This window comes from Chelon labrosus (assembly GCF_963514085.1).
Source record: "Chelon labrosus genome assembly, chromosome: 8".
Taxonomy (NCBI): Eukaryota; Metazoa; Chordata; class Actinopteri; order Mugiliformes; family Mugilidae; genus Chelon; species Chelon labrosus.
Window position 1 is genome coordinate 18,564,705 of NC_140358.1, and position 15,251 is coordinate 18,579,955.

Consider the following 15,251-nt stretch of genomic DNA (forward strand, 5'->3'; position numbering starts at 1 on the left):
CTGCGTCTTAAACAGGCTCACTTAGTGCGGTTGATGAGCCCACTCGCCGTGCATGTGTGTGTAAGCTGAAGGGTCTTTGAAGGGAAAATGGCAACAAGAGAAAACACAGATGAGACCTCGCTGCTGAGTGCTCGTTTTCTGCACGCTATAGTCAACTAGCACTCAAAGCTAGCAGTGCTCAAAAGCTATCAATGCTGCCGCCAGTGCTTTGTGTGTATATATATGAGTGTGTGTGTGTGTGTGTGTGTGTACTAACTCTACCTTTTATTGCTCACTTAGCTAGGCTTTCATTCTACCATTGTCTGGCCCCACTCACCTCTCAGCAAGATAATATAGGAGCTTTTTATAGAATTATTCCTTTACTAAAGAGAAAGCTGTTTTGCTGCGCCGCTCACTGACCTTCACTTTCACACATACACTGCATTTACATTTTAGTCATGTGGCAGATGCTCCTTACAAAGGGATTCATACTGTACGATGTGCACATATTTCACGAAGGCAGATACTAATATAATAAAAGACAGGAAGGGAGGTGAACGGGGAGATGACAGAAATAAGAGCTGCCACGGAGAGAAATGAGATAGCAGGCTGCTGTTCAGATTGTAAAATATTTCTGATATGCACTAACAGGGCTGCAATTAATTATCGCTGTCATCGGGAATTAATCCGTTTAATACCGTTTCGAGTAAGCGATTGCATTCTGAGGACGTTGAACCCCCTACCTACAGTCGCAGGTTTAAAAATAAACACGACCTCTCGCCGTCTCAATCATGTTCGCGCACTGACCCTGAAACTTTCGTCCGCCATTAAAGTTTTTGGCATCCAAAATGGCTCATAATAAACCGTGTGCGCGCTGTCAGCAGCTGTTCAGAATCAACTGGGTCGCAGAAATCCTTTTAATGTGTGTTCCCAGCATTGCTAGCAGCGTGTCAAACTGGACCGCGGACATCCTGAGAATAGACCAGGAAATGATTGGGATATTTCCACAGGATAAAGTCTATCAGCTCTTGAAACTTTCTCATGAGTGGACGGGCTCGATATTATCTTTTTCCACAGTCAAGGAGTGAGAGGACGACCCCATTTTGTCTCATATTCTGTATTTTCTTAAGGAAATGTGTATTATTTAGTGTGGGCATTTTTTGTAGGATGAAGGATTACAATATATATATATATATATAAAAATGATTAAATTACCACGATGTGAAAAATATTTTAAGAAACAGTTAAAAGGGCTACTAGTTAATACTTTTAGATGAGGCCAGATTCCATACATATGCTCATCTGCACACACATATAAATATATATAACAAGCTGGTGACTAACCTCACTCCAGACGAGCATGGTTCCAAAGATGACTTGAAGGCCGTCAAAGAAGTTGTCCCCGATGATGATGACCGTTGCGCCCCCTGTGGTCCAGCCTTCACTGGGGCTGATGGCTTTGATGCTGGGGGTTGCTGGAAAAAAAAAAATCACAGAAATAATAGATTAGATGCTAACTAACCTAATGACAGTCCAGAAAGGTCTTGGCAATTTGGCACCGTGTACAGTCCCCTCTTCCTTCCACACACACAGCCACACATGCATCACCTCTCGCCTCTCTCCCAGGGGTCGGGGCCGAGCGAGGAATACTAATCAGAGTGATTATACGCACCCCGTTATTAAACATCACCCCTGCCCTGTGTGTGAGGGCAGCGGCGGTGCACTTGTTTTATGACACGTGGCAAAGCGTGCGGGCGTGTAAATGTCAGGTGTGCTCAGCGTCTGATCAAAGGCCACGCGACCGGGGAACAGAGCAGAGCCAACAGTAGCTCTGCCCTCTGAATACTCTGCCTTCATTAACCAAACACTTAGCTCCCGCACAGCTGTCTGTTTCACATATCCGGGTAGTAGCTATCTCAGCGGCTGGCCACGGAGCGCGTGGGTCCTTTCCAGCTCCTGCTTGGTGTATTTGTAATGCGTTTTGTGAGCTTTTTCAGGGTTTTCTCTGAAAACATATTCTTTGCATCTTATCCGGCAAAGTACATGGAATAACAACAATAAACCCCATTTTCAATAACTGGTAGTCAGTGCGCTTTCTGACCTTATCTGTTGGTGTTATGGGCTGGGAGATTACTGGATGTGATTGAAGAAAAGAACAACATAGGGAAAAATACATGTTTATACAAGCTAAATCTCCTCTCCTTAACAGATATGCAGCTTGTCAGACATGCTGTAATTCTGTAAAGCGGCATAATCCACTTTAGACTAGGCCGACTTTTTTTTCCCCGCAGCCTAGCCTTTTGCTCTTTGCCTGACTCCCTGTTCTGCTGATCCTCCCCAACAAGCTGGAATGATATTTAGCCCCCCGACACGCCTGCAGAGATCAGCGTTCACCAAGCAGCAATCTGTGGCCGTAATCACGGCCTAAGATGCCTCCTTTTCACAGCCGCTGATATTATGTGCGCTCAGTGTGTATGTGTGGATGTGTGTGTATATATATACGTGTGTGTGCGCGCGCTTGTGTGTGTGTGTGTGTGTGTGTGTGGATTAACCAGATGGTGGAACGTGAATCCATGTGATAGGATTATACTTTGGGGTGTTCCTCGGTGCCATCTGTTCAACTATATGCACTGCTCATCTATTACCGCCTGAAATGGGCCCCAAAGTTGTGTATCCTGCACACAAACTCAACACACACACTAGAAAGGGAAGGGGAAAGGAGGAGGAATAAAAAGAAAAAAAGAAAACACTGTCTCCTTTCTTATTATTTCATCTTTTCTTTTTACTATCAGGCCCTTGTACCCCTACATCTCTCCATGTCCCCCTGTGTTCTGTTCCGTTCACTCCTCTCGTTCCTCCTCCTTTTAACTCCCGTCACCAGGAGAACAGAAAATCAGAGAAGAGGAAATTCCCAAACAAATCTCTCCGACACAGGGAACATCTGTTAGCGTAGCGTGTACTCTCCTTTCCGTCTAAGATCCAAGTCCCGCTGACGTCTCCAATATGTCTCGTCTTTGTGAACTTTTCTAATCGTCTGCGAGACCAGTCGCAGGGACAAGTGGTCCACCTTGCCTCTGGAGGATAGTCATTAGGCAGACTTAACCATAACATTCAATCTTAATGCAATCTACTATAGGCCATCATGTAAATCCCTTCTTAGTTTTTTTGTCATTATCATCCCTGAGGTTGACTTTCCTCAAAGAAAAAAAAAAATATGTTTCTCTTATTCAATGTCTGGGAAATCGAAATGAGAAAATAACTGGATTAGGGACTTGGGAATCAGTGCAGGCTCCTAAATCATGTGCACATGTCATTATGAAGTATTAAAGGTTTGGGTTTGACTGTGCGTGCGGGGGTGCATATGTGTGTGCAGGGGCTTTTCAGTGTGTGCACGGGTGTGTTTGAAAACCTGAGGGATGGGGAGTGATGGAGGGCTGGAGGATAAAAGCAGGTCTCCGAGGAAATAAAGCCAGTGTTGGCTTTAAGCAGAACAGACCTCATAAGACACATAGTGCTTATGCGAGGCAGAGTAGAAGGCCCAGAGGCAGAGACCTGAGGGGAGCAAGCCACAAGGGAGAGACAAGAGACTGACTAGCTACCACTCACTCCTCTCTTAGCTCGAGTTAAAAACCCTACAAGCGAGGAAAGTGAGAATCCGGGAGGAAACAGGAGAGAGATAAGAAAGAAAGCGGGTTTGAGTGGAGACAGAAGAGGGGTTGAGTGTGGAGCCAGACGGGTGGGAGGGAGGGGATGAGAGAGAGAGAGAGAGAGGGAGGGAGGGAGAAAGAAAGTAAAGAAGACAAAGAAAGTGAGGAGAGGGGAGTCTGGGTGTTTTGTTCTGGCTTTTAATACCGTGTTCCAGGTAGGATGGCGTTCCTTCCGAGGGGTCCAGTCTCCGAGCCCGGCGCCCGTGTTTGGAGTTGTTGTGCACAAACATGTTGTCGGAGACGGCCAGGACGTGGCCCTCCACGCTCACCGTAGTCGACACAACCACCTGAGAAAGGGAATACCAACACAAATGAAGAAAAAAAACATCCCATTGATATACTGCAGATGCTGACATGTGCAGTAGTTTGCATGTTGTTGTGCTTAGAACAAGATGAGTTCTTGTAAAATCCTATGTGGATTAAGCGCAGACTTCTGTTTTCAAATAATCCTGTGAACTCATTTGATATTTCCTATCTGCCCTATGTTTTGTGGAGATTTATTAATATATATATATATATTTTTTTTATTTTCTTGGATAAAGCTGTTGCAATGTACAAACACTTCAGTAAAAGGGACTGTTCTGCATCTGTACAGGAAGTTTAGGTGTGTGTCATGACCCGTACGCGTTGCACCCAGTTAGCATTACTTCCTCTTTTTCTTCTCGACTTTTGCATGTGAAAATTTGTGCATTTTATCGGTTTTGTTTACTTCTTCTGTTTTTCATAAAGTGACTTCAAACCCGGAATAACAGATGATTTCTGCCACTTGAGAAAACAGCTGTTAAAACAAATGTTAAGCTATGACTCCAGAGATGATTTCTCTAAAATGTTGGCTAACATTCACCTGTCCAAACGTCCAGCATGCACGGATCACTTTTGAGTTGAGCTCAGTTTTGGTCACCACCAACTCCGGAGAGAAATGTCAGGCTTATTAGCTGCTAAATGCTCCGTTAATGTTCACCAGCTAGGTCTTAACTGTGGACTGGTGTTTGGTTGGTGACAGGCAGTTTTGAGAGTCTTTTTGAAAAAGGCTGCTGGCAGAAATCTTACAGTAAAGTGGTGAAAACAATAAGCAGAAAGATGCTTAAAAGCTTTGTAGCACTGTAGACTTGTGCAATAATACTCTATGGGTTATTCACTACAAGTGCTGCCCTTTCACATTGCACATCAATCCATTGTTGCTGCAAAAAACATTTTAACAACTGTAAAGTGAATTTAAATTTATGTCCGGGTGTTCATGCATGTATTGCATTGTTGAGTTCATGTTGGCTAGCACGAAGCATATTGTAGCTTTGTTCGTGGTTGTACAGGGAGGCACAGACAGGCCCTGTGTACAGCGTGCTTTGCTTCTCAACACGTACAGGTTTTTAGATTTACACATTAATATATTTATTCTATTACTGGCCATAAATAATAGTTGGTTATTTGTTGGTTTTGGGACAGTTTTGTTTATATTTTGGTGATTTTGTGAACGTATTTTATTTTACCTTTTGACTTTTCCCTGGAGAGACACCTTGTGAACAGCGTGTTTTATTTCTACGAGGGGAGCAAGGCTTTGCTGTGGCTGTGTCTGGTGCAGTGCAATAAAATGCTGGGAAACGGTATACAGGAAGTGCGGTTCTCGTCCACTACACACACACACACACACAGTGAGGCCCGCAATATATCATCACCTGAAAACGCCTCATGTCTCGAGGGTTCCCTGCATTCTTCAGGCAGTTCTGGTTACACTTCAGGAAGAACTTGAGGAAGAACCTGCACATGCGGAAACAGAGAGAGAGAGAGACGGAGAGCGGATCAGATATGAGGTGCTGACAGAACATCAGCGAGTCAATGAAAGTACGGCGTGAGCTACTTCAATAAAACGCAGAGAGCAAACAAAGCAAATAAAACAGCAGCGGCAGACAAGGTTCATACACCATCCCACCGCCATCCATCAGCTGTTTATGACAAAGGCAGTTTTGTATGTAAAAACAGCTCCGGGATATTGAGTAAGATGCTGCCTTGTATATCCATCTCCGAGCTGCTGTCACAGCTTGCCATAAACTCACCGGGGCAGACGCAGGCCAAACCCCCCAACCACCACCACCACCGCCGCCGCCGCCACCCCCACCCTCCCAGCTGCACAGCCGTGTGACGGAGGTTGTGCTGTAGCTACTCTGCAGCATAGTGTTGCCATTCCTGCCTCTCTCAATCTCAGTGTGAGAGACCACATCAACAGCACCTGCCATGCATTATTAATAGGCTGAGATGGCAAGTATGGCTACCCACATCAATACTTAATGAGGGAGGGAGGGAGGAGGGAGGGTCGGAGGAGTAAAGGGGAGAGTTGGAGGGGTGGGGGGCTGAACAGCAGAAAGGGGACGGCTGACAATTTATTCCCGAGCCCCACCCCAAGGCTTGAAGCCTGACAACTTCTTCTTCTTCTTTAACTGAAACTACAGTGGTGCACATCTCCTCACTCTCCCCTCCGCATCGTCTGTCTTTCTGGTAAGGAAGGGAAAAAAAAAAATAAAAAAAATCAAATCAACCGTGAAAATAAACAGCGCCGTGTACAAATAAACAGGAACCCTCAAAAGGGGGAAAATAAAACTACAACATTTCCCACCCCTTCCAACCTCCTCCTCCCTTTGAGGTAGCTCAAAGAAGTGCTGACAGCTGAAACTGCTTACAATACAGATCTCCACCAGGCAGCGAGAGAATCACTCCTTTGCTCAGCTTTTCTTTCATATGTCTTATTTTCTCCCCTCTGTTCATTTGTTATGGCTAGGATTCTGCACTGGGCAGCGCGTTTGGAGCCAGCCGCCTCAGATATAATCATGCACGAGCAAACGCCCCATGCGCACACACACACACACGCACAAAAACATGTCAGGAGAAACACGGTAAGCAGCGGCATGCCTTGGACAACTGCTTCATCGAGGAAAAAAAAAAAAAAGCGAGCAAAGAAGATAAATGGACAGACCGGAGTTCTGTCTCATTTCAAGGGCCGGCCCACTGCTGCGCGCATTACAAGCGTCTGATGTAACACAAGAACTGGCGAATTTATCCCTGCAAACTTTTAAATGCGTGACAGCTGGTTAGTGGTAGATGCTCCTCTTCTTGGAGAAAAGAAGAAAAAGCCTCTTATGATGTGAGCAGCAGTCTGTATTTCTCTGATGCTCTTGTTTTTTTTTGTGTTTTTTTTCCCTCCCTTTCGACTTTGTTTGCGCTCTGATTTACGATCCCGCCGGCGCAAGAGGCCAAATCTGAATGGGAAAGGGGGGAGAAGGAAATAAAAGGGGGAGGCAGAAAGTGAGAGGAGCAACTGATAGAAAAGATAGACAGGATGGGGTAGACGGTATGTGAAATCTGAAAGGAGAGACAGACCACCCTCCTGTATATTTTAGAAGCTGTAGGCCAAAATCTCAATAATTCATGAAGCAGAGAGATGGAGTTTTTTTTTTTTTTTTTTTTACAGTGGCTGTTAGACCCCACAGGCTGAGGGTCTCCCAACTTTCTTATCTCCTCGAGGTCAGGGAGCAGCCTCCCAGACAGCTGTGGACTACATCCACTTGTCCAACATACTCCACCTTCCACGCTGCACCTCCTGTTTAATTCATTGATTCCGCTCTTTCCACTCCCCCCCAACCCCGGCCGTCCTTCTCCACCTCCTCTGAGGCGCTCTTGATGGACGGATGATGGATAAGTGCGAGGAGGAAAGTTGGGGTCACCGGGAGTCGGGGGTGACCAAATCAGAAGGTTAAACATGAGGGTCCGGCGGAGGAGAAAGGAGTCGGAGGTGAAAGAGAAAAAAAAAAGCGCCGGCGAGAGAATGAGGAAAGAAAAACAAAACAGCGCCAGTAAGTCAGCGCGCCTGACTCGCCGCGCTATATGTCAACATGTCCTCTCAATCTCTTGCATGTGTGTATCATTCGATTCATTATTTATGTGACTTAAGGTGTCTGGAGTCAGCCACATGGAAACACTACAAAACTGCAGCAAGTTGAATCCTCTGTGCTCCATCTCATTTCCCCCCGGAGCCGAGGGACTGGAATCACCACTGCACACATTTACATGGATCAACAGAGTGTGTGTGGGTGGAAGGAGGGGGAGGCGCACTGAGCACCGTGTGTGTGTTGATATGTAATTTAGCGAAGAGATTACCATAAGGATTTATGGATAATCTGATTGACAGCTGACCAGTAAATATGGACAGATAGCTGACGATAGCCTGTAATTCTCCCTGTTGCCCGGTTCGGCTCCCTGTTAAGATGTTTTCTTCCCATTTTGGTTTTGTAAAAACAGCACATTTATTGTTTGGCAATCGATGCTCCGTCTTTCCATGATCCACAAGCCACTGGAGAAGTATGAACCAGAGTTATGAGAAGGATGGGAATCACTGCTTTACACAAAGGCACAGTAATCAGATTTCAGAGTCCAGCTGGTGAAATAAATGGAAGGAAATTATGAATTTAGACATCTGAATCAGGACTCAATATCCATATGATCATAGCCATGGCTACTAGGGTTAAGGTAGCTCTAAAAAGTTTGGAGATTTTAGTCCTATTTTTCAACAACGTGGGAAATGATCTTTAGTTCTAAGGCCATTTCCTTTCCTCAGTATTTCTATTCTATATTCACGGTGTTCTGTGCCGGCACATGACGTTTTCCGTTACTCTATAGGCGCTGTTGTAGGCTGCACAGTCTCTCGCTCTGATTATTGCCTCCTCCACCTTGTTTGTATTTGAAACCCTCGCTGGTTTCGAGCTGTTTTACTGTGCTCCGACTCCTCGGCTCCAAATATTACTCGTGCAAATTGCTGCACCGGCTGGATTAAATGAAATAAAACCATTTTGCTCTCACGTAATTACCCCCAAATCCAGAAACGGCTGTGGAAGTGAATTTGTGTAAATAACTGCTTGGCCTCTTGAAGCCTCGTGGCGTAAATTTGTAACAGCGAAAGGGAGCGAATAAACACATGCAGCCGGTCGCCGTAGTAATTTAATGATCTCGCACTTTCATCATACCGTAACGGGCATTATTTGTCACTTTGGAGCAATTAAACACAAAATCACCCTCTGCCCATAAAAAACAAAACAAGGAAAGCAATTATAACACAACTTTTAAGTAATCCCTGTAGCATCTAAATATTATTATTGTGGTGATAAAGATTGTCAAAGCGATTAGCTAACAGCAAGGAAGCCTCCGAGGGACAATTCTCTTATATTTTCTAATAATTTTCCTACATTAGCCACAAATGAGGTAAAGAGTTGGTTTCCTTGTCAAATCTAACGCGGATAACTTCAGAACTTTATCTTTCAGGAGTTTATTCGTCTCTTCAGCCTTTTGTTACACATCCTGCTTTACGCCTTTGTGCCTCATTTCTTCGCCCCTCCTCTCCCTGCCCTCCCTGTTTTGTTCTGATGCCGAAGCGCTGTAAAAATGGCTGTGGGTGATGCCATAACTCAGCCTGTACAGATCATCTCCAGAAGAAAAGCACTGTGTCTGGCTCCTAATATGCTTCATGAGGTGTGTAATTCACTGCGCTCCGGAGGGGAGCCATTTGTCTCGGGGGTTAACTAAGTGACACAACAGCACTTCCCCATGCCTGTTACCACCGTGGGACATGTTGAACTAATCTAGGCAGGTAGAAGGATTGAGGATCCCGCACTTCGGCAAATAAGCATTAAGATTTGTTCAGGGAAATCGATCCTAATGCAGTCAGAGGCGAGCTCAAATTAAGTGTAAATATTTGTAAGCAAATATAATGTTACAGCACCAAAAAAAAGGGCGTAACAAATAGGAGACTAAACTAAAAGTGAAGTCCGGCGCTCTCACAGAATCAAACAACTCCTGTTTTGTGTATTTTCTTTCCCTCCCCTCGTGTTTCATTTCTCGTTTTCTTTCTTTTACCTGCAACTCTTTCTTTCGCTCTCTCCGCCATGCATCACTGACACTTCAACCAAGAGCCTGACTGGCTTGTTTTCGTGGTGACCTGTCTCTCTTCCTGCGGTATACGCTTAAGAATGGAAGCACACTCGCGCGCATGCACACATACACACACTAATTTAGGGAGATTTATGAGGGGGGCCTTGCACCAGGAGCCATGTAGGCTGACCCCAGGGGTGTAGGGGGGCACTAGGTGGGGGAGGGGGCCCGGCTCCACAGGGGGGGGACATTAATAATCCAGAACCAGGTCTGTCTCTGGGCCTGGCCCTCAGCCTCGGACACCAGGCTGGAGCAGGCTGCAGTGGCCCAGTTTCGATAGACTGGAAGTGAAACATCTAGTTCAACATGCCACAACGTTAGAAGAAGAGATATCTTTAAACCTGACTAAAAAGAGGGGGAAAAAAATCTAACAAAATGTGTAGAAACACGTCGGACACAGCCGGGTAAAAGGACAAAGAGAGACCCTCTCACACGCATACACGCTCCACTCCATTCCTTTGGAGTGCTGCTCCTCAAAGTAGTGGTGGGCACCTCTATATTGCCCTCATGTCTATCTTAAGTGTCATGATTTATTCAAATAGAACATCTCACTGCGCTGAAAAATTCATTTCCAGCTCACTCCGTGCATCGTCCCATCCTCCTCTTCGTCTGCTTGATGTGTGTGCATGTCATGTCATCTGAATTTGCCCCCGTCGTTAAATATTTCTCAGAACAAATGGACCCTGGAGGAGGGAGATGGTGGGTCAGGGGGAATCCGCGGCGTGCCTTCGCCGCTCAGGGAGAGGCCCCACTTGGGAGAGATCGCTCCTCGCTTCCCCTGGAGTCGCAGCTCCAGTCCCAGCTTGGGGACAGAAGTCCCAGAGACACTTAACCAATTGTGTTTCATCCATTTCATCCGAAAAGGATCATTCAAAATTCAACTGAGACATCGTGCAGGGAAAGACAGGCAATGAGCTCTCTCCTGCTTGCGAACACTGACAGAGAAAAGAGTGCCGGGTTCAACAACTTGTAGCCTGATAGTATCGCTACCTGTGGGCCGGCTTTGCACCAGAGCACCGGGGGGAAAACGCGACTAAATAAACATGTGTGCATGTGTGTGCGTATGCGTGTCTGTGTATCAAAGCCATGATGAATAAGAGGCTGTCTGGGTGATGGACAATCTTGGCAGGCGGCGCTGATTGAAACACTTCCTCTGTCGGGCCTGGGCCATTAATCTGACGGAGACAGAGACAAAGAGAGCGAGGGAGAGAGGCTCCAGGCCCCCAGACCGTGGGAGTAATGAAGGGTCCTGGTCCCTCTCACCTCAGCGCTGTCCTGCCATGCTGGGACGCTCTGCTACCCTGTCCAGCCCAAACCCTGCCCTCGTGGGACTGACCAGTGAATAATGGCCCTGTCATCAGCCTGGGTAGACACCGCCGCACAGCCGAAGGGTGTGTGTGACCGCGTGTGTGTGTGTGTGTGCGACCGTGTGTGTGTGTGTGTGACCGGGTGCTTGTGTCCGCCTGCGTACCTCCCCGCGAAGCCATTTACCCTAACTGTTCTCCTCTCTGCCTTACTTGAAGACTGATGTATTCATATTGAATAGTGTTGATTTAAGCACATGTTAAACTTAATGCATAATGCATCGACTATATATAGCTTGATAAAGAGCATTGTGTCAGCCCGCGACCGGCCCCATACATTGTGGGGATGAATGTGCCGCTTGCAAAAGTTCTTTCTTTTTGTTCCATTTAAGCACCGTATTAAATCATAACTATGACTGTGACTGTACACAGGCTCAAGGTTATGTTTCTAAATGCAGCAAGATCAGAAATCAGAAACTTAATTAGTGTGCCATGTTTGTTCTTGGGTGAAAAGTTGTTCCCACCAATGGGTCTTGAGGGAGGAATATGGAAGCAGAGAGTGGGAGAGACTGAGAAACGGTGAGTGTGTGCGACAGAGGAAAGACAGAGAGAGATTGATACTGAACAGAGACTTATGGCGTCCCACAGTGCTTGTGTGTGCGTGGATGTGCACTTATACATGTGTGTTTTGGCCTCGCGTCCCTCTGTGTTTATCAAACATATTACGGCTCCTTCTAGATTCCTCACCTGCACACCCCCAGCCTGCTACATATGGCCCACCAATCACAAAATAAGGAATCATGCATACATTAGCATAGCTAATAGCCTACCCTCTCCATTTAATATGCAAATTTCCTGAAACATTACTGAATGCCGTCTGTTCTAAATGAATAAATTTGAATCGCAATTAGAATAATCCTTTATAATTAATGAAAACTGTCAATTTTGGTTCATAAGTAATTTGATTAAAGTGGTGATGGGACACTTGCGAAGTTCATCGGGCTGCGAGGAGTGCGAGCGCGCTCTCCTGCACACGCGTGAGAACACACACGCGGGCTAAACAAGATGGCCATCAGCTTTACGGATGGAGAAGATTAATAAACTTATGAAAGCGGTTGTCACAAACCAATTTATTTGTATATTTTTTTTTTTAACTCAACCCAACTTCTTTACTTTACCATCGAGGGGGAAACAACAGATCAATCACGCCTTTCTGCTGCCTGACAGAGGGAAAAGTGAGGGAGTGATTGAAGAGGTTTCCCGGCCTCGTGGTGCTGTGTCAGTGGCCTGTCTGTCCGGTGGGAGACACTGATGGACTGTCGGAGCAGGGTAGAGAGAGCTGCACACACGCACACACACACACACACACACGCCAAGTCATTACAAGAGGCTGGGATGCTTCCCTGTTTGTTTCTCGCTGGAATATGCTCCTGTTTGTTGGGCTTTTCCGTGCCGAGCTATGTGTAGAATACAGCTGAGGAAGAGGGAGGCGCGGTTCGAACTCTTTATCAACACCCCCGTCTTCGGCTTTAACTCGCTAATGCTGTGCTACGCTGCTGTTGAAGCATATAATGGTGTCACTTAAATTAGGGTCACTCAACTGTGGGAAATTGTCGCGGCGTGTACCAGCATGTGTACCTCCTCCAGTTGTAAGGTATGCATACGCGAGCTCGGTGTTTGCGCGCCGACTCGAGTGTGCGTGCGTGCGTGCGTGAGTGCGTGAGTGTGTTTGCATGGCTTCAACCCAATAATAATGGTCCAGATAGTGTAGTGCCTCGCAGACTAATTAGCCAAATCACTGAGAAAATAGCAGCCTGCTAATTAATGGGTATTATGGCATTTCAGAAGTCACTGCTCTAATTGGGAGGGAACTGAGCCTCGGATTTCCATACTGCGGTAATACCGACTTTATCCATCCGTCTATCTGTCCGTCTGTCTACCTACTTGGCATGCTTGCTTTTAAGCACAATCCTCCACAAAATAATTACCCTGCACAAGCCCACATTTTCAAATGGACGCACGCGGCCCGGTAAATGTACATCGTGTTTACATAAACTGCCAATTTTTTCCAAATAAAGAGCAACTGCGCCTTCAGTCCAACACATTTCCATAACCTCTGACCCATTAGCTTATATATTTCCACTGATTAAATAGCTTTATATTGCTTTGAGAGAAAAAAAAGGGCCCGATGCAAGTGAATTGGTGAGTAATGTAATCCCTCTGAATAATTCCCTTATTGTGTATGTGTGCGTGTCTCAAAGCGGCTCTCTGATACACATGCATATCCCCTATAGAGTCCTCTTAACCCTATCAGACGGTGAGACAATCAAAATAGATTTGCATTCAAATGCCACATGCTCGGTATCAAATATCAAATCAAGCTTGAGCCGCTGAGACAGACAGACAGTCACCTCCTCCCTGCTGCCTCCGACTCCCCTGCAGCAGCTCCTCCTCCACCTCCTCCTCCTTTCTCCTCTCAGGGTCCCAGGGACTCCCATTCTCCCCCGGACGAGTTCTATCGAGGAGTGACAAGCTGTGGCTAGGGCTTGATTGACAGCCTGTTGATGCTTCTTTTTCCACCACACACACACACACATCCCTCTTCTTTTAAACGCACACTCTCCATTCGCCTCCACCGCCTCCCCCTGCTGGTGCACTGGTCTGGGTGTTTGTGATAGCCCCTGGGCTAGTGCCCCGCAGGCTGCACACTACTATACATACAAATCACAGCGTGTCAGCCTTGTGAATGGGCCCATTTTGACTTTGTCCTTGTAAAGTCAGGCCCCCCTTGAAGCGGGCTGCATCTGTATCCTGCCTCTTTCTTTACTTTCCCTCTCATTCTTACATGCACACAGGCAGATGCATGATGAAAACCCACACGAATGGACCGGCAGTAGCGCGTGTGCGCACGCAAATGCAGCTACGCACAGGAAAATGGCGTATTTAAATGCGGCGCTAATGGGGAGCACCTCACAGGAGCAGGGTATAAATACATCAGCAGCAACACAACCACATAGACAGTCCGCACACACACTCCATAACAGCCAAGACCTGGGGCCTAATCTCACACACTCAGCTAGTACACCTGGTTAATGTTAAGAGGGCAGTTATAGTCAATTACATTCCCATATAATGCATAAACCTCCACCCTCCCAGTGCCTGGAGAGTAATTGAAAACAGGCGCAGCAAGTACCGAGGTCCAGGCAAAAAGTCAACTTCCCACCCCCGAGTCCGCCATTCGCCGTATGCGCTGTCTTCCCATGCAATATTCTAGAGTCCTGGGGGCAAATGCAAGAGGGAAGAAGGGGTGGGGTTGCCATTTGGATATAAGGCAGCGAAAGAGCAGGAGGATATGGAGTCATATGAGGTGGCGGAGGAGAAGACAAAAGGAGTAGGAAGGGAAAGACGGTGAGAGCTTTTGTCTCCCAGGTGAGGTCCAATGGAGGAGCAGTTAGGGTCACAATAAGAGGGGTGGTGGACGGTTGGCGGCAGTGGCGATGTTCCCTGTGGGTAGGGTGGGGGGAGCTGTAGGGGCCAGCGGTTGTAAGTAGGAGTTTGAGACTGACAGGTGACATTACCCTGCGTCATGGCTGGAGGGACAGAGGGACAGAGGGCGCGATGGTTATCCAAGCAGAGAAATGTCACTGTCCAGACACCGCTGTGACACGCACACACACAAACACACGCAAACAGGAGCTGCACAGACATGCACACACACACACACACAGGCACACAAAAAGCACACAAAGATCCAGGACAAAGGAGTCTGGAGTCTTTGAGAGCAAAAAAGGCTGGCTACAGTGGGCAGAGATGAAGAGATTACATCCTCTCCATTTAAAAAAGGTGGAGATTAGAAAAAAAAAAGAAGAAGACAAAGCAGAAGAAAAAGGCTAAGAGTCACTGACTACACTATTACGAGTCAACAACCTTGCATTTATTCATACTGTCCGCTTCCTAAACACAAACCCCCCTTTTGTGAAGTTGCCGCTTTCTTCGCATTTGTCCCTTTTTCAATCTGCTGCTTTCATTAAAGCCTAACCCAATTTTTGGCAAAGCTTATAAAATGTCCATATTGCTGCTCATTCGACCCCATTGATTTAGTGTTTGGTTAAATATTCACGACTGTGGATGCAATTAACATGCTGTTAATGAATAATTGATCGCATCTTAAGCGGCCATAAAACTCATGCATATTAATTATTGAAACAGGAAATATGGAAAAAAAAAAAAACAGCCTTCCTTGTTTTGCCTCAATCAACCTTCTTTCATTTTATTTTTTATTTTTTTAAAG

The 15,251-nt window shown here is 46.2% G+C and overlaps 1 protein-coding gene across 2 annotated transcripts in view; it reads right to left on the bottom strand.

Annotated features, from left to right (window-relative positions):
• Nucleotides 1-15,251, bottom strand: part of LOC311491706 (transcription factor COE1-like) — a 54,437-nt gene that overhangs the window by 20,184 nt on the left and 19,002 nt on the right. For both annotated transcript variants that reach the window (XM_084549710.1, XM_084549709.1), the window contains exons 7-9: nt 5,360-5,441; nt 3,832-3,973; nt 1,324-1,454 (exon numbers count right to left, since the gene is read on the bottom strand). In XM_084549710.1, coding sequence (XP_084405836.1) covers nt 1,324-1,454; nt 3,832-3,973; nt 5,360-5,441 — 355 coding nt within the window. The remainder of the gene's footprint in view (nt 1-1,323; nt 1,455-3,831; nt 3,974-5,359; nt 5,442-15,251) is intronic.